General features: G+C 58.7%; 2 protein-coding genes across 3 annotated transcripts in view; one reads left to right on the forward strand and one right to left on the reverse strand.

Annotated features, from left to right (window-relative positions):
* The window catches only part of SOCS7 (suppressor of cytokine signaling 7), a 45166-nt gene extending 44038 nt beyond the window's left edge, over positions 1–1128 (reverse strand). For both annotated transcript variants that reach the window (XM_062216369.1, XM_062216370.1), the window contains exon 1: positions 140–1128. In XM_062216369.1, the coding sequence (XP_062072353.1) occupies positions 140–1128 (989 nt within the window). The remainder of the gene's footprint in view (positions 1–139) is intronic.
* A 7783-nt stretch (positions 1129–8911) lies between these two features.
* GPR179 (G protein-coupled receptor 179) lies at positions 8912–23512 on the forward strand. The gene is made up of 11 exons (XM_062175207.1): positions 8912–9693; positions 10862–10970; positions 13081–13168; positions 13581–13804; positions 14660–14728; positions 15011–15120; positions 15385–15623; positions 15806–15944; positions 16068–16173; positions 16669–16815; positions 18575–23512. Exons 1-11 carry the CDS (start codon positions 8912–8914, stop codon positions 23510–23512), a joined length of 6951 nt encoding a protein of 2316 aa, XP_062031191.1.
* Positions 23513–24937: the final 1425 nt, after the last annotated feature.

Genomic DNA, 24937 nt, shown 5'->3' on the forward strand with positions numbered 1-24937 from the left:
CACCCCACTTCGCCCCAAATCTCTGCCCCCTCGTGAGAATGCATCTTAACAACTGCCGAGATCGAGGGCAGCAGCAGGAATGACATCCGAGAAGGAAGTGTGGGGCACCCCCCACCCCCCAGCCCCCGGGCGATCTCACCTCCCCGCGTCCAGCTCCCGGCCCGCAGAGCCTCCCATGTCCGTCAGGCTCGCGGCGGAAGCAGCCAGCTCTCCAGAATGCCTCTTGCCGGCCCCGTCGCCAGCGCCCGAGCCACCGGCGCAGCTCTTCGTGCGAAAGAGACGACTGAGGCGGATTTTGAAGGAGCCCTTCCGAGAAGGGCCCGCCAGCGGCCGGAGGGGCCCGGGCGGCGGCGGGGGCGGAGGAGGGTGCTGCTGCTGCTCCCCTCTACTCAGGCGCCCCGGAGGGACCAAGTCTTGCAGCGGGAAGGGTGCCGGGGGTAATTCGGGGCCCGGGGGCTGCAGCAGGAGCCGGCCGCCGCCGCCGCCGCCTCCTCCGCGGCCCGGGCTGCTGAGCTCCTCTTCCGAGCAGCTGTTAGTCTCCAGGCTCTCGGCCTCCGATTCCAAGGCCTCCAGGACCAGCAGCGCGTCGCTCGTTTCCGTGGGGTCCTCCCCGGCCTGCGGGGTGGCAGCAGGCGGCTGAGGCTGTGGAGGGGGCGCCTGCGGGGGGCACGGGCACGGGCACGGGCAGCAACCCCCACCGACTGTCTTGACCCCCGGCGCCGCCGGCTGCCGGAGCCCCAGAGCCGCCAGCTGCGCCTCGAGTCCAGCCACCGGACCCCAGGTCCGCTCGAGCGCCAGTCCCGGCGGCAGGGCCTTGGGGTCCAGGGCACAGCGGTGCCGGGGGCACAGCAGTTCCGAGGGTCTCGGCTCCGGAGCCGCCTCCGCGTCCGGCTCCTCAGGCGGCCGACCCACGTTGCGGAACACCATCAGCTGCGGCGGCCGAGAGCCCCGCGGGCCGGGCCGCGCGAGGAAGGGTGGCGGCGGAGGGCCATGGCCTGGGGGCGGCGGCGGCGGCGGCGGCGGGCCTGGCTCGGGGGCCGCCTCTCCATAACCGAGGAGGCGGCTCAGGACGCGGTAGGAAGCGGCCGCCGCCGCCGCCTCGCCATCCCGGAGCTCGGCCCCCTGCATCGGGGAGAGGGAGGGAGGGCGGGCGGCTGGGAGCCGGGCTGGGGTGGGGACTAGGCCGGGCCCCGCCGGAGCCCCGCCCGCCGCGGCCCCCGGAGCGACAGCGCTAACGGCCGCCGCGGCCTCTGCCTCATAGAGGGGGGCGGGGGGCGCGCGGAGCCCAGCGCGAGCCCAGGCCGCGCGCCGCCGCCGCCGCCGCCGCCGCGGACCGCCCCCTGGAGCGACGTCACTTCCGGGAGGCTTGGCCACGCCCCTTCCCCGGGCGTGCTCGCCGCGGTCTCCACGGCGCGTGTGACGTTGAGCGCGCCCCGCGCCGCTATTGGCTGTGAGCTCGTTCTCTTCTGGCGTGGGTCTCCCGCAGGACCCCCGCTTTTCCACTTCCTGGGCGGTCAGGCCCAGACCATGCCTGTGGCTGGAGGAGATGCTGGTGTCCTGGGAGAGAGCCGCTGGCTTTGGGAGTCCCTGCGGGTCTTGGCCCACCTGTGTGACCTTGGCCGAGTCATTTCATCGTCCGTCTGCCATCCAGGGAGTTGTCGATTGACTGCCTGAGCACTGCTCTAGACCCAGGGGTGTGCTGGTGCGGGCTGAGCAGCCGGCTCTGGGGGAACAAAGGGCATGTGTGCCTGTGTATTCTGGTAGCAGTGACATAGCTGTCACTTCTGGTAGTGTAGGTACATATATTTGTCACAAATGTTTCTGCTACAAAGAGAGCACCACACAATAGTGTAGCAAATTCCATATATACAGCTGATTCACGGAGTGCTTCCACTGATCTTTGCCGGCCTGTTTCTGTGCGTAGCCAGACTGGTTGCAGTTGGCCAAGGAGAGTAATGGCAACAAGAATGTAAGTTGATGTTTTCCTCTGTTAACACAAGAGAAAAGTCAAGAAACAAACAACTTAACTAGATGGTCAGTGATGGGAGTGCCTCGTTTGCTGAATCGAAAACACAGGCTCACAATACAGGAAGAATATTTCCCCAACTTTTGTGTTATTCATAATGTAATGGCTACAGGCATAATATTAAATTTAAAATTAATTAACATTTTCTCCATCACTTTCTTAAGTCTAGGTAACCAACACCACAGCACATCACGCCCTGATTCATAGCGTTTGCCCAGCTCCATGATGTGAATACCCCCACCCATGGCTAGTTTTTCTTTTCTTTTTTTTTTTTTTTTTTAAGATTTATTTATTTGACAGAGTTACAGAGAGACGGGGGGGGGGGATCTTTCCCCTGCTGATTCCCTCCCCAGATAGCTGCAACAGGCGGGGTGGGGCCAGGCCGAAGCCACGAGCCAGTTGCTTCTTCCAGGTCTCCTGCTTGGGTGCAGGGCCCCAAGCATTTAGATCATCTTCCACTGCTCTTTCCACACTATTACAGGAAGCTGGGTTAGAAGTAGAGCACCTGGGACTCAAACCGGCGTCCATATGGGATGCCAGCTTTGCAGTGGCAGCTTACCAGCTACACCACAAGGCCGGCCCCACCATAGCTAGTTTCAGTCTATCAATGTGGGTTTACTGGACACAGAGTTAGGAAGAGATGAGCTGTAATGTACCATTAGGCAGTAGATTAATCATGCAGATACTACAGACACAAATACTCTTAAAGGCTTAGTAACATTAAAAAGCCATGAGATTGGGGAATTTATTACCTTTTAAAAAAGATTTTATTTATTTGAAAGCAGAGTTACAGAGAGAGATCTTCCATCCTGATTTACTCCCCAAATGGCAGCAAACAGCCCAGGCTGGGCCAGGCCAGGCTAAGATACAGTCAGGAGCTTCTTCTGGATCTACCATAAGGGTGGAGGGGCCCAAGCACTTGGACCATCTTCCGCAGCTGCTTTCCCAGGCGCATTAGCAGGGAGCTGGATCAGAAGTAGAGCAGCCAGGACTCATAACTGGTGCCCCTACATGATGCCAGCACTGTAAACAGCGGCTTAACCCACTGTGCCACAGCACCGGCCCCATTACCTTTGTTTTTAAAGTAGTTTAAGTAAAAGTCTATATAATTTAATTTTACTAGTGGCAGTGTTTCGCAGTTGACTTGCAGAATTCCAGAAATGTTAACGAGTGGTTTTCCCAAGCTGGTATGAGCCAGAGCATAGCACCGCTAGACTTCACTTTTCTCATTTGTGAAATAGAGATAAGGACTGAAGCTTTGCTTACTTGCCTGCTATCAGGACCAAGTAAAATGAAGCTTGTTGTGTGGAGGAGGCAGGACTGGAGGCAAGAAGTCTGGGTAGCACCCAGGGCCGCTGTCCCCGTGGGAGATGCCGAAGGATGCAAGGGATCAGAGGCAGGGTCACCCTGCGGAACGTAGCAACTTCAGGACTTGAAAGTGCATTGAGGGGCCGGTGCTGGCGCAGTGAGTAAAGCCACCGCCTGCGACGCCGACATCCCACAAGGGCACCTCCACTTCCGATCCAGCTCCCCGACCATTGCAGATGGAAGATCTCCCCCCACCCACTAACACCACCATTCAAATAAACAAAATAAGTCAAATGAAAATAAAGAAAAGGTAGTGAGTGCATTGAGAGGAAGGGGGTCGGGGCCTTCTGAGAGTCCTGCACCAGAGGGACCTCAGAGGGGTCTTTCCAAAGTGAAGTTGTAGTCACAGGCTGTGATAGTAACCATTCCCAGGCGGACACACAGGCCAGTGGGCCCTGAGGGATCTGACCTCCGCCTCTCTCCAGGCTCATCTCCCTCCATCTCCACCTTGTCCCCTGTCCCGTGCCGGCCCCCTAGCACTGTGTCAGGTCCACACATATGGGCGCAGCACAAGCCATCCCCTTTTCTTGGCAACCTCTCCCCTCTCTTAGTAAACTGCATGTCCTCCAGATTGGATTCACTTCGTCGCCTCTGAGCACCAAGCCCACTCTTGTGTTCCACTTACTGGGACAGGGGTAATTTTCATCTGCCTGTGGGATGATTTCATTAAGATCCGTCTACCTACTAAACTGTAAGCTCTCTGAGAGACGGGGAATGTCCCTTTCTGGACCGTCCAGAGCCGAGGACCGAACCTGGCTTCACGCATAGTTGTGCCATGGATGTTCCACTCCAGGCTGTGTAAGAGCCTGCTGGCGTGAGTTCCTCTCTAACTGTATACAGCAGACCTAGTACCCTTCCTCGCACAGGAAGAAAAAAACCGAAGCCCTGTGGGTTATTTGGCTAAGGTTACTTGGTTCGAAAATGCAGTGGGATAAGAGTCAGCAGTGCCTTACTCCAAGGGTTTTACTCTCTATCCCCCTTTCCCTGACTACGCAGGTTTCTGGAGTAAAGGGGTGAACTCTGAGATCCTAGAATCGCCTCCCCCTCGCCGGCCTACCAAGCCCACACCGATCCCTGGCTCGCCCTGCTGAGCGCCATCTGTGGCTCAGCAGCGCCCTCTGCCGTCCAGTTACTTTCTTGGCCCCAGACGAGCGCGGCGATGGCAGCCATCCAGTGTCTCCCACTTGCCTCAAGCACTCAGAGGTACATGGCAGGTACACACAAGGTACACACAAGGCAGGGCTAGGGATGCTGCCTTCATCCACTTCCTTCATTGCCCAGATCTGTATCCCAGTCCTGGAAAAAATTTTGAATGTTGAGCTTGAATGTGGTGCTTGAAAATCCTAAGGCACTATACACACGTGAGGTTTTTTTTTGTTTGTTTGTTTTGTTTTTTGACAGGCAGAGTGGACAGTGAGAGAGAGAGAAAGGTCTTCCTTTGCCGTTGGTTCACCCTCCAATGGCTGCCGCGGCCGGCACACTGCGGCCGGCGCACTGCGCTGATCCGAAGGCAGGAGCCAGGAGCTTCTCCTGGTCTCCCGTGGGGTGCAGGGCCCAAGCACTTGAGCCATCCTCCACTGCTTTCCTGGGCCATAGCAGAGAGCTGGCCTGGAAGAGGGGCAACCGGGACAGAATCCGGCGCCCCAACTGGGACTAGAACCCGGTGTGCCGGCGCTGCAAGGCGGAGGATTAGCCTATTGAGCTACGGCACCAGTGTAAGTTTTTATTATAAAAAGATTTTTGAGTCCCAGCTGCTCCACTTCCCACCCAGCTCCTTCCTAATGTGCCTGGGAAATGGCCCACACATCCGTGTGGGAAATCCGGATGGGGTTCTTGGCTCCAGGCCTCAGCCTGGCTCAGACCCAGCTGTTGTGGGCACTTGGGGGATCAACCAGTGGATGGAAAATTCTCTCTCTCTCTCTCTCTCTCTCTCTCTCTCTCTCCCCCACTGTTTCTCTCTGTCACTCTGCCTTTCAAATAAAAAAAAAATAAATTTAAAAAAAAATAATAAAAATATACAAAGCTTTCTAAGAAATAAACGAGTTACATCTTCACCCAGTGTGTTTTGTTGACCTTCAAGTAATGGTAACAAATGACACCAAGGAGGCTGGCGCCGCAGCTCACCAGGCTAATCCTCTGCCTGCGGTGCCGGTACCCCGGGTTCTAGTTCCGGTTGGGGCGCTGGTTCTGTCTGGTTGCTCCTCTTCCAGTCCAGCTCTCTGCTGTTGCCTGGGAAGGCACTGGAGGATGGCCCAAGTGCTTGGGCCCTGCACCCACATGGGAGACCAGGAGAAGCACCTGGCTCCTGGCTTCGGATCGGTGTAGTTCCGGCCGTGGCGGCCACTTGGGGGGTGAGCCAACGGAAAAGGAAGACCTTTCTCTCTGTCTCTCGGTCTAACTCTGCCTGTCCAAAAAATAAATAAATAAATAAATAAATAACACCAAGGCATGGACTGGGACACGTGCTCCCTCATCCGCTTCTCTGTTCGCACACAGCATCAGAGGGGGCGAGGATGGGGCCATGGCTTGGGGGCCTTGGCAACGTCACTCTCCTTGCAGGGTTTTGGCTTCCTTATCTGCTAAAGAAGCATCTGAGCTATGGATTCTTCAAGCTCGAATGTTACAGAGATTCTCCTGGGGCTTTGTCCTCTGGCCCCCACCTCCCCCACTTGCCCTACATTCCCACTTGGGTCCCACAGCAGAATCACTGCTTGCAGAGGCCACCGTGAAGCAAGGGAAGTTTTTAGTGACACCCATCCATATCCTCGGTGTTCCAGAACACCAAGGTTTTAGACAGCGGAAGACCCGGAGGGTGTGGAAGGGTGGGCACCAGGAGGCAGTGCAGGCCCATGGGGAAGTGGGAACACAGCAGCCATGAAAGGAGATGCAGAGGTGAGATCAAAAGATGGGTGGGCAAGGAGGCCAGGAGGCAGGACTTTTCTTCTGTGGCTTCCTGCAAGAAGCCATTCCCTTCCAGCTCCAAAGAGGCTGCCCAGGCAGTGCTGACCCTGGACCCCCTGGTATTGTGTGCAGCAGAGGGAAGTTATTTGTGAGGTGTAAGAAAATGGGGGAGGCATAGTGGGTAAAGCGTCTGCCCACAGTGCTGGCATCCCATATGGGCGCCAGTTCAAGTCCCAGCTGCTCCACTTCCTATACGGCTCTCTGCTAATGCACCTGGCACAAGTCCTTGGACCCCTGCACCCACGTGGGAAACCTGGAAGAAGCTCCTGGCTTCTGGCTTCAGATAGGCTCAGTTCCAGCCATTGCAGCCATTTGGGGACTGAACCAAGGGATGGAAGATTTCTCTTTCTCTCTCTGTAACTCTGCTTTCCAAATAAATACTCTTTTTTTTTTTTAAGAAAAAAAAATGGGGAAGAGCAAGACTGGGCAGGTTTTCTTTTTTTCTTTCTTTCTTTTTTAGTATTGCTTTGTTTTAAAATGTATTTGTTGATTTGAAAGGCAGAGTTACAGAGAGGCAGAGGCAGAGGAAAGACATCTTCCATCCGCTGGTTAAATGGCCACAACAGCCAGAGCTGGGCCAACTCAAAGTCAGGAGCCAGGAACTTCTTCTGGGTCTCTCCATGCAGATGTAAGGACCTGGGCCATCTTCTGCTGCTTTCCCAGGCCACATCAGAGAGCTGGACGGGAAGAGGGGCAGCCAGGACTCAAACTGGTGTCCATATGGGAGGCTGGCACTGCCGGCGGCGTCTTTACCCACTACGCCACAGTGCTGGCCCCTGAGCAGGTTTTCTAGGAAGGAAGGAGAAGGCAGGCTTGGGATGTAACAAGGAAGATAGAAGAAATAGAGGCAAAATTTTATTGTTCTTCTCCCTGTCCCTCCATCCCTGCCCTCGGCTGTCATGCTTGTCACTCTGAGGTCCAGGAGAAAGAAGGCTGTGGCAGGTGGAGACCTGGGTGAGGCTCCAGCTCCACCAAGGGCAGCAGAGTGGTCCTAGGGAAGTCCTTTCACCCCTCTGGGCCATGGCTACTCCTCTGAAATGGGGCCTTACTACACCCCCAAAGTGGAGCAACAAGGCGCTGGTTGTGTGGCTGGGCAGTGCACTGGTCATCTTCTCATCACTACAGCCAAATACCCGAGAACACTGACTTTAGAGAAAAGGTTCATCTAGCTCACAGGTTTAGAGGTTCGCAGTCCAAGCTCATATGTTGGTTGAGGTTGCAGTGGATGGATGGATCACTAGGGCACCCAGGAGGCAGAGAGAATGGCGGAGCCTGACTGAGGCTTTTTAACCATCATTTTCCCAATAACTCCAGGATCTCCCACCTCTAATCACTACTTGCATTGTCTCCACCCTCATGGCACCATTAACTTAGGGTTTAAAGTCCACATGAGTGTCCTGGCATTGTGGCATAGAGGGTTAAGGCACCCCCTGTGACAGCTGCATTCCGTATGGCTACCTGTTCAAGTCCTGGCTGCTCCACTTGCGATCCAGCACCCTGCTGATGCACCTGGGAAAGCAGCATAAGATGGCCCAAGTGCTTGTGCCTCTGCACCCACACGGGAGGCTCAGATGAAGCTCCTGGCTCCGGGCTTGGATCTTGACCCTGCTCTGGCTATTGCAGCCATTTAGGGAGGGAGTAAACCAGCGGGTGGAAGATCAATTTTTCTCTCTCTTTCAAATAAAATAAATAAATCTTAAATAATAATAAAGTCCACAAAAATATGGGAGTCAGATCTTGTTTAAATGACAGCAGGTGGTGTAGGGGAGTCAATGGTCTGGCTTTGTCAACTCAGAGTGACTCCCTGAGCCTCAGGGTCTGCATCTGTGAAGTGGGGATAGGCACACTCACCACGAGGTGGGGAAGACTCATTGCAGTAGAGCACACAATAAACACTTTATAAGCTGCCCCAGTCTGTACAAAGAGTGACCCTGGTTATACCCTCACCATGCCCACTCTCAAATTCTAGTTGAGCAGCAAGGTGCCAGGGGGGTGCAGGCGTCCAGAGCAGCGGGCCAGGAAGGGGAGCCTGATCCTTCTTCATGCCTGTTGCAACCACTGCCAGGGAGCTGCAGGAGCAGAGGGTTGGGGAGAGGGGCACAGGCTCATCTGTGGTTGCTATGGCACCCATGCTGGATTTGCCCATCTCTCCTAATGGAGCAAAGGGCAGAGGGAGGGAGGGGGGAGGAGCACCACTGGTCCTTTCCTCCTCTCTCTCCCTCTCCCTGGAGCAGATGCGGGGTGGGGGGTGGAGGGAGTGCAGACACTGGATCAGAGTGGGGGGAGGACAGAGTGGTTGCCAGGATTAAGAGGGTTTGAGGTGGGGGCCACACTGAGAGGGGAGGGGCAGGGCCCTCATAACGACATCCAGAGCTGGCTGATGACGTTAGAGAAAAGAGAAAACAGGCGAGCGTGAGAGAGAGGGAGGGAAGAGGAGGGGGAGGCAGGAGAGGCGGCGTGGAGGCAGGCAGCCCCCAGATGACGGCCACCTCTTCCTGGGCTTTCTCGAGTCACCGAATCCCCCAGGCAGCCTGGACCTTGAGAGCTGCCCCGAGGATGGATGCCAGGGCAGTGGTCCTGCTGCCTCCTGTGTGGAGGCTGCTGGGCTGCTACTTCCTCTGCGGCTGGGCTCTGGGGGGCCCACGGCCACTCCGCTCTCTGCCCTCTCAGGCCCCGCCGGGGTCTGGGCCTATGTGGCTGCCCCCAGAGGGGGCTGAGGCAGCGCTGGCTTTTCTCCACTCTGGGGACGCCCGGCAGCTGTTGGGAGCTAACTGCAGTGAGCGCTATGAAGCAGGTGGTGCAGGAGCCAGCCCGGGGCTCCCCCAGGTGCTACACCACGCAGCCAGCACCCTCACCCAAGCTGCCAACTTCCTCAACATGCTGCTGCAGGCCAACGACATCCGTGAGTCCAGCGTGGAGGAGGACGTGGAGTGGTACCAGGCTCTGGTACGCAGCGTGGCGGAGGGAGACCCGCGAGCTTACCGTGCCTCGCTGACCTTCAACCCTCCACCAGGGGCCAGCCACCTACAGCTGGCCTTGCAGGCCACCCGGATGGGAGAGGAAACCGTCCTTAAGGACTTGTCTGGCTACAGGGTGCAGGAGAGCCCAGCCGGGGACCTGGACACCCCTGCCCTGCAGAAGCGGGTGCTGACCAATGACCTGGGGAGCCTTGGCAGCCCCAAGTGGCCACAGGGGGATGGGTATGTGGGGGACATTCAGCAGGTGAGGCTGTCTCCTCCCTTCCTGGAATGCCAGGAGGGCCGGCTCCGTCCCGGTTGGCTGATCACACTCTCGGCCACCTTCTATGGACTCAAGCCAGACCTCAGCCCAGAGGCCAGGTAAGTGGGCAGGACTTGATGCCTTGTGGGCACGCGACGGTGAGAGGGGCAGCTGTGCTTGGGCCATTTGGCACATACATGTGTCTGTCTGAGGGACACAGCTGTATGTGCTCGCCTTTGGCTCTGAGACTGTAGCTATTGGTTAAGGCATATAGACATGGGTGCACCTACAATGTATGAGTCAGTGCATGGACAAGTGTTGGTGTGGGGGTCTGTATTTATGCTCTTGAGCACAGGAATGGGCGTCTGTGAGCACGTGCAAGCAAAAGTGGGCATGCACCTGCCGGCAGGAGTACATAGGGGGTGTGTACAGATGTGTACAAACGTGTGGGTGTAGCCAGGCAAAGGTCTTGGGCCCCAGGTCTGAGGAGTGGGCAGTGTAAGAAGCTGGGCAGGGCTTAATGTGGATGACAGTGACAGTCCTTGCCCCAGGCAGGCAGCCCAGGAGTCAAGCGTGCTGGTCCCTAGCACTGAGAGCTAGCAGAGGAAGGATAATTATTGGGAGGTGGGGGGACTGGAACCAGCGCTCTTTGTTTCCAGGAGCTGGAGCTGGCTGGGTCCCCGGTGGCACTCCCAATGCTGTATTTTGCATCTGTCCTGCCTGTCCTGACCCAGGAGCTTGTGATGTGCCTTAGATAACTGCCCCCTCACTCAGCCAGAGAAAAGAGGACTGGAAGCTTCTTTGGGAAGGGGCAGCAGCTGAGGCCTTCAGCAGGTTGCTTTTCTGGCACCGTGTACCCATGCTGCAGGCAGCCTGCAGGGGCTGGGGAGCTCGGGAGCAGTGCTCCCCTCTTCCACGTCCCCCCGGCTGATCGGCACAGACGCGCTGGCCGACAGCTGAGCTGTGTTGTGTGTACCTGCAGTGGGGCAGTGAAAGTCCCTTCCGACTGATCCTCAGAACCCTGGCTCCCACATTTCTCGGTAGGGTCCCTCCCATTGATAGAAACCAGAATGGATAAGATGCTGAAAAGCTGAGGGGTAGAAGGACAACCCGTATGAGGTTGCCCCAGAGACAGTGAGGGGGGTCAGGAGCACTGGAGGAGTGGAAATGCTCAGGTGCCCTGCTCTGCACTTGCCGTGCTCAAGTATGTAAGAATTGTATTTGTTGCCCTAAACGCCCACCTTGGCAACCATCACTGTGCCCCTCACTGCCAATTCACTGCCCTAGGGGGCAGGTGCAGATGGACATCGATCTGCAGAGGGTGGACATCGACCAGTGTGCAAGCGGCCCAGGCTGGTACTCCAACACACACCTGTGTGATCTCAACAGCACCCAGGTACAGAGAAGGAGGATGAGGGACCACGAGCGTCCTGCCTGCCTCCCCTCTTCCCATCACTGCCACCACCCAGGTCCCGGGAGCAGCTGGCAGAGCCACCCTAGCATCTCAGGGCTTCAGGGGAGCCCTTGCAGTGGAAGAGGCGGGAAACCCCGTTTTTTAAAAGTGAGACCGGGCCGGCGCCGTGGCTCACTACGCTAATCCTCCGCCTTGCGGCACCGGCACACCAGGTTCTAGTCTCGGTCGGGGCGCCGGATTCTGTCCCGGTTGCCCCTCTTCCAGGCCAGCTCTCTGCTATGGCCCAGGAAGGAAGTGGAGGATGGCCCAAGTGCTTGGGCCCTGCACCCCATGGGAGACTAGGATAAGCACCTGGCTCCTGCCTTTGGATCAGCGTGGTGCGCCAGCCACGGCGGCCATTGGAGGGTGAACCAACAGCAAAAGGAAGACCTTTCTCTCTGTCTTTCTCTCTCTCACTGTCCACTCTGCCTATCAAAAAAAAAAAAAAAAGTGAGACCATATACAGCCCACCCCTCCAGCCTCCCGTCCCTACCCAAGGCAGCTCTAGCTCCCAACCCAGGCCCACCCCCTGAGTCTCCATAATCACCCTCTATCTTTCCCCTCGGCCACATTCTGCAGCTCTGGGCTCCTCTTGGCCCACAAAAGGTGCTCCACCAATGGGCTTCCTCTTAGGGATGGGAGCCATCTACCCCCAGGAGGAACTTGCAGGGTCTGGGACTGGTGCAAGGGAGGGACCCCAGGCCAGATGCAGATGAAATAGAGGCCCCGGTAGCAGGTGAGGCCTGGTGACAGATCCTGCAAGCCCAGGACTGGATGCCGGTGAATGCCTCCGCACCACGGTTATACTGACCGCACACTCGGTGGGCAGGCAGGTCGCTCCGTGCACACAGGTGGCCCTGCTGCTCTTTAGGGAGCATATGTCCAGGGGTGGAGAAGGCTCCCGCTGCTGCACTGCTGTCCCATCTACTTTCTCTCTCTCTCTTTCTTTCTTTCTTTCTTTCTTTCTTTCTTTCTTTCTTTCTTTCTTTCTTTCCTTCCTTCCTTCTTTCTTTCTTTCTTTCTTTCTTTCTTTCTTTCTTTCTTTCTTTCTTTCTTTCTTTCTTTCTTTCTTCCTTCCTTCCTTCCTTCCTTCCTTCCTTCCTTCCTTCCTTCCTTCCTTCCTTTCTTTCTCTTTCTTTTTACTTATTTGACAGGTAGAGTTAGACAGTGAGAGCGAAAGACAGAAAGGTCTTCCTTCCGTTGGTTCACCCCCCAAATGGCTGCTACGGCCGGCACTGCACCGATCCGAAGGCAGGAGCCAGGTGCTTCTCCTGGTCCCCCACACGGGTGCAGGCGCCCAATCACCTGAGCCATCCTCCACTGCCCTCCGGTGTCCGTCCACTTTCTAACCCAGCCTACTTCTCTGGGTACACATTTGGCTGACCATACAGACTGAAGCAGGAATGGAGTACCATCCAGGGGTCCGTGTGAGAGAGAGCTGGGCCGTCACACTCCAACCTTCCGGGCAAGTCAGGGCTGGCTGTAGACTCGCCCAGGGTTATCTCCTCCCTCTGCCTCCTTGGTGTCTGTTCCCAGCCACTCCGACAGAGCTGACCTCCCCCGCATCTCATCTTCCCCGCCTGGCTCTGAGTTCTGCTTTCTCTCCTGCTGGGCAGACATCAGTGGGTGGAGGTGGAATAAAGGGCTGGCCTTGGCATCCCACCAGTGTGGCATTAGCCTGGCATTAGGGCCGGGGAAAGCAGCCCTGCGCCAAGCCAGATGGCCCCTGACAGAGGAAGCTGCTCCTCCACGGGGGCCTTTTCAACCCCCCCACATGCCAAAGAAGGAGGTTGATGGGGACCCTTTGAAACAGAAGGCAGCACACAAGGTGTGGCCGGACAGAGTGCCCCCGCAGAAGCAACAGCAGGGGACGGGGACGGTTTCCACAGAGGGAAGGCTTCCCAAAGACTCGGGAGGGCTTCCGGTGGGATTCCCCAGCGGGGACTCTGTGCCACAGAAAGGGAGGGAGACGGGCATGCCCACTCTCCCCAGGAGGGGAGCTCTTCCAGAGAAAGCCCCCTGTAAACACCTGTCGTGTTTGTCATCCCCACAGTGTGTCCCCCTGGAGAACCAGGGCTTTGTCCTTGGCCGCTATCTCTGCCGTTGCCGACCTGGATTCTACGGGGCAAGTCACGCCAGGGGTATGCCAGGGTGGCGAGGGCCAGGCAGGTGTTTTGCAGGCCAGGGTGGTTGGGTGCATCTGGGGAGGAAAGGAAGTTGCCGTGAGACCATGGGGGGTGGAAACCTGTGGGGCAAAGGCAGAGGTCAAGAAGATGTTGCAAGGGCAAGGGGTGTCCAGTCGGGGGGCGTCTGTGCCTTCCAAGAACGAGCCTGTCTTGTGCAGGTGTGGTGCACATTAACCTTCCAATGAGCCCTAGCCTGGCATCACCTCTTCCTCTTACTGTCTCCCCGGCAGGTGCCCACTCCCTTGTAGCCCTGGGGCCACAGATCCTAGGAAGGCAGGGAGGGAGTTGTGGTATTCATCAGGAGAGATGGCTGGGACATAGGATGCCCCAGCCATGCCTCTCCCTGCACCCCTCTTGTTCTTTGTAGGGTTAGAGGAGACTGCCACCTACCCTGCCGGGCAATTCCAGTCCCCAGAGAGGCTGCTGCGGTGCCAGCCGTGTCCCGAGGGCTGCACCAGCTGCATAGATGCCACACCGTGCCTGGCGGAGGAGGCCCTGGCGCTGCGGGCAGCAGTGCTGGCCTGCCAGGCCTGCTGCATGCTGGCCGTCTTCCTGAGCATGCTGATCTCCTACCGCTGCCGCTGGAGCAAGGCAAGGAAGGCCCCACGTACCCTCCCTACCCCCCCCCCCCCCCGCGCACATGTCCTGCCCATCTCAACGGGAGATATGAGACAACCTAAGACTAGAACTCAGGGTGCTGGTCTGGGTTCTAAAGCAAATTCAGTATGTGACATTAGGCAAGTGACTTCTCCACTTTAGACCTCTTAAATTAGGCCACTGAATGGGATTCAACCAGTGCAAGTTGAGGACGAGAAGCAAAAAACTGCCTATGTGATCTTGACCCTCAGGGAGCTCCCGGCTTGGTGGAGGAAGCAGAAATGTACAAAAAAAAATGACAGCACGTGAGACAGGGGCATGATGGAGGGCTCTGTCAGGTGCTGGGTGGGCGCTCAGAGAAGGGACCCAGTCATCCTGCCTGGCAGGGCATCGGAGGGACTTGCAGGAGAACGTGACATCCGAGCCAGGCTCAAACATTAACTGGCTATTTACTGGGCAGAGATGGGCGTCTTCTCCCAGACTGGGAGGCAGTTTGACCCTAAGCTTGGGGGAAGGCATAAGATCCTATTCAGCTCCAGCAACCTCTGATGTGAGCCCAGGTCTGCAGCAAGGCCAGGGGTGGGACTGGGAGAGAAACGGGACTGGAATGGAGGAGGGGGAGCCACAGGAACCCTTGGTCTCAACCAGGCTTAGTGCCAGTGGAGCTAGGGGCAGGGTGGGAGTCGGGGCATGGCTGTGGACAGACAGGGCAGAGCTAGCATTGTGGGTAAAGCTAGGTCAGACCAGGTCACTGAGTGACCCTGAGGACAGGCCTGAGACCTGGCGCACTGTTCCGGCTCTGTGCTCCCCTGCTCTGCTCACCTGCCTCTCTGGTCCCTGCATTCACAGAGGATCCGGGCATCTGGAGTTGTCCTCCTGGAAACCATCCTTTTTGGATCCCTGCTGCTCTACTTTCCTGTGAGTCTGTGGCCAGAGGCTGGTCCTACCTCCCAGGATTCCCTACAGCCTGTAGCTGCCCGCCCCCCGCCCCAGGACCCTCCCTCTTCTCTGCCCTCTTGGGGCCTCCTTGCTTCTACTCATGCCCACGAGGGGCAGGCTGGCCCCTGAGCTCTGAGACACACCGCGCGGAGATGCAGGGCAGGCTGCCGACCTCTCCGGAGGTGATGCAGGCTGCACAGCACAGACCCGCGCCTCACACCAGCACAGTGGAACGCAGCTCTCCTGCCCTCTTCCCTCCAGGTCTTCATCCTGTACTTCAAGGCCAGTGTGTTCCGCTGCATCGCGCTTCGCTGGGTCCGGCTGCTGGGCTTCGCCATCGTCTACGGCACCATCATCCTCAAGCTTTACAGGTAGGGCACGGGTGCAAGCTCCCTCTGCTTGCAGCAGGCCGCCCCAGCTCATCCGCGGAATGGAGATTTTCATAGCAGACCCTTGCCAGCTCCGGTGCCCCGTGCCCCCAAGACCTGCCTCCATCACGCTAGCCTTCCCCTCCATGTAACTTTTCGGGGTAAGATGAGGCAGACCTCCGTGGGCAGGATGGGAGGATAGGCCCATGTGCGGAGGGGAGGGCAGCAGCAGACAGAGGCCAGGGCCTCTCTTGGGGCCTCCTGCAGAGTGCTCCAGCTGTTCCTGTCTCGAACGGCCCAGCGGGGCCCGCACCTGAGCAGCGGGCGGCTGCTGCGGCGCCTCGGGCTGCTCCTGCTGCTTGTACTGGGCTTCTTGGCCGTGTGGACAGCGGGCGTCCTGGAGCGGGGGCCCCAGCAGACACCTCTGGTGACCCGAGGCCACACTCCCACCGGCCGCCACTTCTACCTCTGCCACCATGACCGCTGGGACTACATCATGGTTGTGGGTGAGCTGCTTCCCCCGAGCCCAGCCTCACTCTGGCCCCTGGCGCTGCCCTTCCGGGTGTCCTCTTGTCCTGGTTCTCCTGCCTTGTCCCCAGAGCCCCGGGCCCAGGACACCTGGCACGCCCTGCAGAGAAGCGGCACTGGCTGCTGAAGTGGTGCCGCTCTCCCTCCCGGTCTCCCACAGCTGAGCTGCTGCTCCTGTGCTGGGGCAGCTTCCTGTGCTATGCCACCCGTGCCGTGCCCTCAGCCTTCCACGAGCCGCGCTACATGGGCATCGCCCTGCACAATGAGCTGCTGCTCTCGGCCGCCTTCCACACAGCCAGGTGAGCACAGCCCCACCTGCCCGGGACTCCTCCCACTACATCCTGGAGAGGGCAGGAAGAAGGCAGGCAGGGGAGGTGGGGGGGCTGGCTCTCACCTCTGACTCCTGCCCACCCCACCCACAGGTTTTTGCTGGTTCCCTCCCTGCACCCGGACTGGACCCTCCTCCTCTTCTTCTTCCACACCCACAGCACAGTCACTACCACGCTGGCTCTGATCTTCATCCCTAAGGTAGGTCCTTCCCACGCCTGCATGTGAGCAGCCCCCAGCCCCTCCCTAAGGGCCTCTGTGGAGCTGCTGCCACCCCACAGAGCCCTCTCCAGGTCAGGATGAGGATGGCAGAGGTGCTAGGGGCGAGTGGGCTCTGCGGGAGGGGAGCCCCAAGCAAGGATCTGACTTGGTAGGGGTTGGGGTGAGCTGCTATTTCTGCTTCCTGTGCCTGTGCAAGGGAAATAAGAGCTAGGGATTGGGGGTGGTGGGGCAGCATCCTTCTACCACAGCAGGAAAATCCAGCCAGAGGCCATTAGAGAGAGGTGGGGGAGCTGAAGGACTCAGGCAGGGACTGTGGGCACAGGAGTTGGGACCACGCTGGTCTGTGGGGCCCCAAAATTCCAGAGAAGGGGGTGAAGATTCAGAAAGAGGAGACATATGCCCCAGGGCACGTGAGAGCAGGAGAGGGGAGGGAGCCAGGGCAAGTCTTTTTCCTACTCAAACCCGCCTGGTCAGTTCCGGAAGCCGGGGGCTCCTCCCCGGGAGGAGATCTTGGAAGAGGTCTACGAGGAAGAGCTAGACCTGCAGCGCTCGGGTTCCTACCTGGACAGCAGCATCGCCTCAGCTTGGAGCGAGCGCAGCCTGGACCCTGGAGACATCCGGGTAAGTGCTGCCCTCCCTGGCTCCTTTGGGTGCTGGCTACCCTGACACTAGGGCTGGGTGCTGCTGCAGGACCCCGGCTCTCCCTCTCTCCCAGACCCGCCCTCTCCCTTCCTCACCACTGCCCTAAGCTGATTCTCTGACTCTAATCAAAGGAGGCCCTGTAGCACCCAAATGGAAAGACTCCATGAGCCTGGATCCAGATCCCAGAATCCCAGGCTACCCTGCAAGTGAGACGCAGAGCTGAGAAGGAAGCCCTAACCCTTCATGTCCTCATCAGGGGGAAGCGGGTGTTAAGCAAACGCTCAGCCCCCAGCAAAGCACTTCAGTTGGTGACCCTGGGCCAGCTGTGGGTGGGGTTGGCTCATTCAGGCACCAACAGCCACCAGCACTTCATGCTAGGATCCCCTGTCCCTGGACCTGGCAGGTCTTAGAGAAAGGCAGTTCTTCCTGAGTCTTGCTTACTCTTTTTTTTCCCCCCTGCTGATGGGCATCCTTCCAGCCCAAGAGGAGGCTCAATGGGGAGTAAATAAGGAGACATGGTGGTCTAAGCCCTTGTTTTGTTTTTGAAGATTTATTTATTTATTTGAGAGGCAGAGTGAGAGGGAGAGAGGGAAAGGCGGTGTGTGGGGGAGTGGGTGGGAGAGACTTTTTCCACCCACTGCTTTATTCCCCAAATACCTGCAATGGCCAAGGGCTGGTCCAGGCCAAAGTCAGCAGCCAGGTCTCTATCCAGGTCTCCCATGCAGGTTCAGGGGCCCAGGCACTTGGGCCATCATTTGCTGTTTCCCAGGGTGGGAGCTGGATTGGACGTGGAGCACCAGGACTTGAACTGGCACTCTGATAGGGGATGCCAGCATTGCAAGAGGTAGCTTAATCTGCTGCATCACAACACCAGCCCCTGAGCCCTTGTTCTACAAAAACAGAGGCACAGGAACCTTTGGGAGCCCCTTTGTCCATCTCCTCCACCTCTACCAGGGAGCCCTCCACACCTGTACCATTTACGGCTTCGGAAAGGAGACTCCACATCTCGCCGTTCCTTCCTGATCCCATCTCCTCGGCCTCTGTGCCCCCTTGTATCCCCCTCACCCTCTGAGCTCCGCCTGCCCTCCCTTCTGCTCCCCAGCCCCACCCCTGGGGAAAGGCTGTGAGCTGAGCTCTCAATCCAGCTGGGGAGCCAGAAGTGTGGCCGCACTTCCCATGGCAACACCATTTCAGCCCTCCACTTTGGGGAACATACGGCCATCTGCTCCCGTGTGGGGACCCTGGCCAGCAATGCACAGCATAAGAGACTTTCAAAGTCCTGTTTGTTCCATCATCTGCACCTGAATCAGCACTTGTCCAGTGCACTGGTCCCATGAATCCTGTCTGATCCTCTTAAGGACGTGAACACTGGTCAGCCAGGTACCATCAGTTTCTAGAAAATGCAGAGACTCAGGGAGGCCAAAAAGACACCTTGAGGCACACGAGGGGTCAGCCGCCTCAAACCCTGCCCCAGCAGAGCCCGGGGCCCCGCAGAAGGGAGAGCCTCCTGCATCCTCAGCGCTCAGCGGAGCTGGCTTGGAGCCGGGTTGGCAGGAACCAGGTGTTGCAGGAAGGGAGAGGTGAATTCTGAGCATTTTAGAAGCAGGGAACACTGGCTGATGGGAAAGAGACCGCAGGGAGGAAATGGTCTGAGCAGGGCCGAGGGGAGGGGTACAGTGCCGGCTCAGCCCTCCACCCCACGGCAGCTCTGTTCCCCTCTTCCCTCCTGCCCCTGCAGGACGAGCTGAAGAAGCTCTACGCCCAGCTAGAGGTCCACAAGACCAAGGAAATGGCTGCCAACAACCCCCACCTGCCCAAGAAGCGGGGCAGCTCCCGCCAGGGCCTGGGCCGCTCCTTCATAAGGTACCTGGCCGAGTTCCCCGAGGCCCTGGCCCGCCAGCACTCCCGGGACTCCAGCTCCCCAGGCCTCAGCAGCCTGCCCGGCTCCTCCCGCCGCCGGCTCCTCAGCTCCAGCCTCCAGGAACCGGAGGGGCCACCGGCCCTGCGCAAGTCGCACAGCATCTATGACCAGCACAGGGAGCAGGACCCTCCTCTCCTTGACTCGCTGCCGAGGAGGAACCTGTCCAAGAAGGACCCACGGCTGGAGAGCCGGGAGCCGGCTCATGGGCCGCCTGCCCTGAGCTTCAGGTCAGCCAGCGCCCACAACCTGACGGTGGGAGAGAGGCTCCCCAGGGCCCGGCCCCCCTCCCTGCAGAAGTCGCTCAGCGTCGCGGCTGGCTCCAGGGAAAAGGCCTTGCTCGTGGCCAGCCAGGCCTACCTGGAAGAGACCTACCGGCAGGCCAAGGAGCGAGAGGAGCGAAAGAAGGCAGAGGCGGCCACGGTGAGCCCCGTGCGGAGGCCATCGGCCAGGAGGCTAGAGAGGGCTCGGGGAGCCCCTGTGTCGGCCCCGCCTTCCCCCGCCAAGAGCAGCAGTGTGGACAGCTCTTACACCTCGGGGAAGCTTCATGAGGAGGCTGGGAGGAGGCTGCCTCACCCACCCATCCGGCATCAGGTCTCCACACCCATCTTGGCCCTGTCTGGGGCCTGCCTGGGAGAGCCAAGGATGCTGTCTCCCACCTCCACCCTGGCTCCTGCTCTGATGCCAACTCTGGCCCCACCTGCCCTGGCGCCAGTCCCAACACCTCCCCAAAGCCCCAGCCTCCTCACCTTCATCTGCCCCTGGGAGAATGCAGAACTGCCAGTCAAGAAAGAGCACGTGGCCGCGGAAGCTCCCTCGGGGCCGGAGCGAGGCAGCCACTCTCCTGCCCCAGCTCGAGCCAGGCTCTGGAGGGCCCTCTCTGTGGCAGTAGAGAACAGGGGGGCTGGGGAGAATGACAGGGACACGGAGGGCGGACCTCTGCAGGGGGAAGCCGACGACGCGGATGGGGACAGGCCCAAGATCTTCTCTAAATCCCACAGCCTCAAGACTCCTGTTCAGCAGGGCTCCGTGCGCAGCCTCGGCCTGGCCATTAAAGCTCTGACGCGGTCTCGGAGCACGTACAAGGAGAAGGAGGGCGGGGAGGGCAGCCCCGAGAAGGAGAAGGGCAGAGCGTCAGGGCAGGGCGTGGGGGCAGCCCCCAGACCCCCCAGGTCTCCCAGGCCGGGCCGGCCCCGGGCGGTGAGTAAGCAGGCCGCTCTTGCTCCCTGTGATGATGAGGAGTCTCTGCAGAACCAACAGAACGCTCACACCAGCAGAATGCTCCAAGTCTGTCGCCCAGAGGGCAGCAGGGAGCAGGAAGACGGAGGCAAGAGGACGGCCCAGGGGCTAGGGGACCGGAGAGTTGACAGAGCAGGCAAAACGGGGCCTGCCATCCTGAGGCAAGTATTTGGGGACAAAAACACTGAGCAGGCAAGAGAGGCCCCTGTGGGGTGGCAGGAGCCGCCCAAGGCTGGCCTTGGGCTCCTGGGCAGTGCCGACTGCAGGGCGGCTGAGGTATGTCCCTGGGAAGCCACTGGGTCAGAAACAGGTCAGCTGGACAGTAGCAGCAAGGCCCAAATCTGCCCCTGGGAGGTGAGCGAAGGAGGCCCTGACGGGAGGGCAGGGAGACAAGATCTAAATGACCACCAGGAAGACAGGCGGACAGCCCCAGAAAAAACAGAGCCCAAAGGTGTGGCTGCCACTGCTCGGAAGAAGCCAGAGAGGCTGGTCAGGGGGCAGGAGGCCGTGTGTCCCTGGGAGAGCACCGACCCTGGCGGTCTTTCCCCTCAGTCATCCCTTGTGGAGGCTGATGGAACCAAGGGCAGGCCCGAGGCAGCGGGCAGCGTGCAGGCTAGGCAGCAGGGGGAAGCCGCCGGCCCAGAGGGCTGCACGGCTGACCTAGCCAAGGCAGAGCGGTGCCCCTGGGAGGTAAGTGAGGAAGGAGAGGCAAGGACACCAGCCCGGGGGGTGGTGAAGGAGCTCCCCCAGGAACGGCAGAAAAGTCCCAAGAGGGCAGCCTTTGGAGACTTAGAGGCCTTCTGTCCATGGGAGAGCACTGATTTCCGGGGCCCCCTGGCGGTCTCACTCCAGGCCTCAAGCAGCCCAGAGGGCTCGCGGAGTCCGGGCAGCCGTATGGCTGAGGTGCGGCCACAGGAGGCAGGAGATGCAGGAGATGCTCCCGCCATCAGGAAGGCAGAGGCCTGCCCGTGGGAGCTGGGGGATGAGCTGATGGGGACAGGTAGAGCCTCTCTCCGGGAGAAGGGAAAAGGGAGCTTAGGAGAGGCAGGGGATCGAACTGTGAACACTGGGCAGACGTCAAGTCCACGGCAGGAGTCACCGCGCCCCTGGGACAGCGTAGCCGCTGGACAGCCTGGCCCAGGTGCAGACAGGTCGTCCCCCACAGCTGGGGGCCAGCTCCAAAGCGGTGAGGGCAGCGGAGTGACACGCGTGTGTCCACGGGAAGACCTCAAGCCAGAAGGAAAGGAGGCAGCGCCCGCCAAAGCAGAAGTCTGTCCCTGGGAGGGTAACGACAGAACAGAGGGCTGGACCTCGGGACAGGCACCAAGAGGAGAATCTCCAAAGGACGAGGAGAAAGTGCCTGGGAAAGCAGGACTCGAGGATGCCAGGGCCTGGGCACAGTCCGAGGGGCTGATGGGAAAGCAGGAAGCAGTCTGCCCCTGGGACAGCGTGGACCCCAGCAGCTGCCCCCCACAACCAGGTCCCCAAGACGCAGAGAGAGCACAAGCCGTTTTCCAGATGCCAGGCAGCGTGGAAGGCAAAGCTGCTGAGATCTGCCCGTGGGACCTGGAAGAGACCCTGGCTGCTGAGAAGGCCGCGATCTGCCCCTGGGAGGTGGGTGCCACAGTCGGGGAGGGGGCTCAGGGCACTGAGGCCGTCAGGACAGCTCTCAGTGATACAGGAAAGCCTCCTGCAGATTCCGGACCCAGGGAGAGGGCTGCTACGGCTCCAAAGAAGCCAGAGAGACCAGCCCTGGAGCGCGAGGTGGCCTGTCCCTGGGAGGGCTTGGGTCCGGGGGGCTCCTGTCAGCATTCAGACTCTCTGGACACCGACAGACCGAAAGCTGGGTTCCAGGGTCCAGCCCGTGTGGGGTGCAGGCCACCCGAGGTGTGTCCCTGGGAAGTGGAAGAAGCTCCTACCAGTGAAAAAGCCGAGATCTGCCCCTGGGAGGTGAATGAAGGAGCCACTGGGGAGGGACTGGGGAGTGGATCAACAGTGCAGAGAGAGAAAACTCCAGCAACGGGGAGACTCACCTCCCTGGGAGAAGATGAATCAAAACCAGAGGCAAAACTACGTCGAAAGCAAGAAGCAGTTTGTCCTTGGGAGGACAAGAACCTGAGGGAACCACCTGCTCAGGCCGACACCTCAGACTTGTGCAGCAGCAGGAGCAGCCAGGTGGCACAGGGGCACTCCTTGGCTGTGAGTGATGAAGCCACAGAGAAGGGGGGCCTGAGACAAGACCCAAAGACAGACTCCCTCCGGGAAGATACAACCCAATCAGAAGCACTCACTCCTGAAGATGGGGAAAGAATGAGCAGTGCACTACAGTCTGTCTCCTTCCCTCCCCCTGACAACCCTGACCAACCTGGGGGCAGCCCCCAGACACTGGCCAGCGCCAGGGGCAGGGCCGCTGAGATATGTCCATGGGATGCACCTGAGCTGGACGCGTGTAACCCTGACATGGGTGCCAAGACTGAGATCTGTCCCTGGGAGGGGGCTGAAAGACTCCCTAAGAAAAATGCATCGAGACAGGATGGACAAGGGGACTCTCAGGAGAAGGGGAAAGCATCAGAAAAACCAGGGCCCAAAGGTGTGGCAGTCCGGAAAAAGCCAGAGACGGCAGACTCCGGGAAGCAGGAAGCTGTGCTTCCCCGGGAGAGTCCAGGTTGCAGGGGCCTCTCTCCACGGCCAGGCCTACGTGCTGCCGACGGAGGCACAGGCGCTTCTGAGGCAGCGGGCAGTGTGGGAGGCAGGGCAGCAGAAGTGTGTCCCTGGGAAGCCGAAGCGCCACCCTCTGCCAAGAGAGCGGAGATCTGCCCTTGGGAGGCGAGAGAAGGCGCAGCAGAGGAAGGGGGACTGGGACAGGCGGTAGACAGAGGGTCACGTGGGCGAGGAGAGCTATCCCTTCAGGAGGTAGAATCTGAAGGCCACTCTTCAAAAGCAGCTGCAGAACTTGGCAGACAGCAGGAAGCAATGTGCCCTTGGGAAGGCATGCAAGCAGGGGGGCTCCTCCCCCAGCCAGAGGCTCTGGACCCGGCCCAAGTCCAAGTCAGCCCTCACGCGGCAAGTGGTGCAGGGAGCAGGATGGCAGAGCTGTGTCAGTGGGAAGTCACAGATCCAGAAGGAAACGTAACAAAGGGCACCATGGCAGACATCTGTCCTTGGGAGGAAACCGGCCTCCTGGCTCTAACAGCAACTCAGACAGAGGCTGTCCCTGCAGTCGCTGAGACATCACTATGCCTTTCAGTCCACAGACCCCTGCGTAGCTTCCTTCCGGAAAGCAAGAGCCCCCGCCCGCAGGTGAGCAAGCCAGCCAGTACTTCTACTGTAGATGGTGTCAAAGAGCCACAAGGACCTGCAGGCCTTGGGCCAAGGACTAGCTCAGTCCCTGAGCCACGTCACCAAGAAACCGAGGCCCAGCAGTCTGCCTCCAAAACTGAAGATGAAGAGCAGGTGGCTTGGGAAGCTGACAGCGGAGACCTCACCCCTCCAAGTGTCTATCCTTGGGACTGGGAGTGACACGGAGCTGGCTTCCCGCAGCCACTGTGCTTCCCACAGCCTCGTCTTCCTGAACAGTGGAATCAAAAGACACCTGGCCACTTCCCCGCCTAGGAAGGCCAGAGTCAAAAAAGAAAAGAAAGAAAAGAAAGAAAAACTGTCTAAGAAGGGTACAGCTCAGACCCCAGTGGGCAGCGCCACCCTCTCTTCTAATTTCTCTTCCTACTCGAGGAGAGCAAGACGGACCCTCTGCTTCTGAAGACTCCTCCCATCCCTCCCGAGTACTCAACACAAGCACCAGAGTCGACACCCGCTTGTGACGCCAACGTCAGCAGTGTCCAGGCTGCATCTTCTCTAGAATACGGAGACCCAATTCTTCTCCAGAGCCTACAAAGACTAAACTCAACACAAGGCATTGGCAACACAGGGACCATGGACCACAGAAGGCTATAAAGGTCACTCCAAGAAGTGCTAAGAAGCTACTTAATTCAAGTTGCAAGACAAATTGGGGGAAAAGCTAAAAGGACTCAAAATAGGTGTCTGAGATGCCTTAAGGACCTTGTCATTTTGACCTCAAATCTTATTTCTGCTTTATTGCTCGTGTACCTGCCCTGCTTGACTGCTGAAGTAGAGACAGTGACAGCCCTGTCAACATCTGGTATCCAAAGCAATGCCAGAGGCAGACACAGGAAAGCACTCCTCCAGGCCCGCCCCCGTTGGTCGAGGTGGGGCTCTCCCTTGCACACATCCTCAGCTCTCCTCTAAAGCCCCAGCTCCTGCCAGTCTCCGTGCCCACTTCACTGGCTCACGCTTCTCCTGGCCTCCCAGCGCTGTCTCAATGCAACTGGAGCCAGAGAGTCTCAGGAACCACTGCCAGTCAGCTGCTCGTCAGTCTCCTTCCCACAGAAACCCAAGTAAGGAAGGCGGTCCGGGTCGCAGCCAGCACTCTCTATCTGCACCTGCCCTCAGAAGGGATGGGGGCAGGGAGAAGCCTGAGGTGGGGAAAAGTGTCACATAAACACAAAGCCTCCTTTCTCAGGGAGCTCTCTCTGTCTTAGCTCAGCTCTCTGAAGTCAGTCTTGCTCGGCAGAACTGGATCAGAGTGCTGGGATTAGATGGCATCAGAGGGAAACAGGAAGCAGAAAAACATGCCAAGAAGTCTAGCACTGGCAGAGGAGAGCTGAGGATAAAACAGGCAGTTCCACATGGGAGAGCTGGGCAGAGGTACTTAAGAAAGCACTAAGATCCACTAACAGTTCAGATACTGATGTCATTCATGGGAAGGAAAAAAAGGGAACAAGGGGACCAAATACCCAATGGGAAAACAATGAGTCTGTGTATAAACACGGCAGTCAGGGGACTTCACAGAAAAAGGAGCAGAGGAATGGAGTAACCCAATCTCCTTCAGGGACCAATGTCCTAGTTCCCACACCTAGGCCCTCCCAC

Source organism: Lepus europaeus, chromosome 18 (assembly GCF_033115175.1).
Source record: "Lepus europaeus isolate LE1 chromosome 18, mLepTim1.pri, whole genome shotgun sequence".
NCBI lineage: Eukaryota > Metazoa > Chordata > Mammalia > Lagomorpha > Leporidae > Lepus > Lepus europaeus.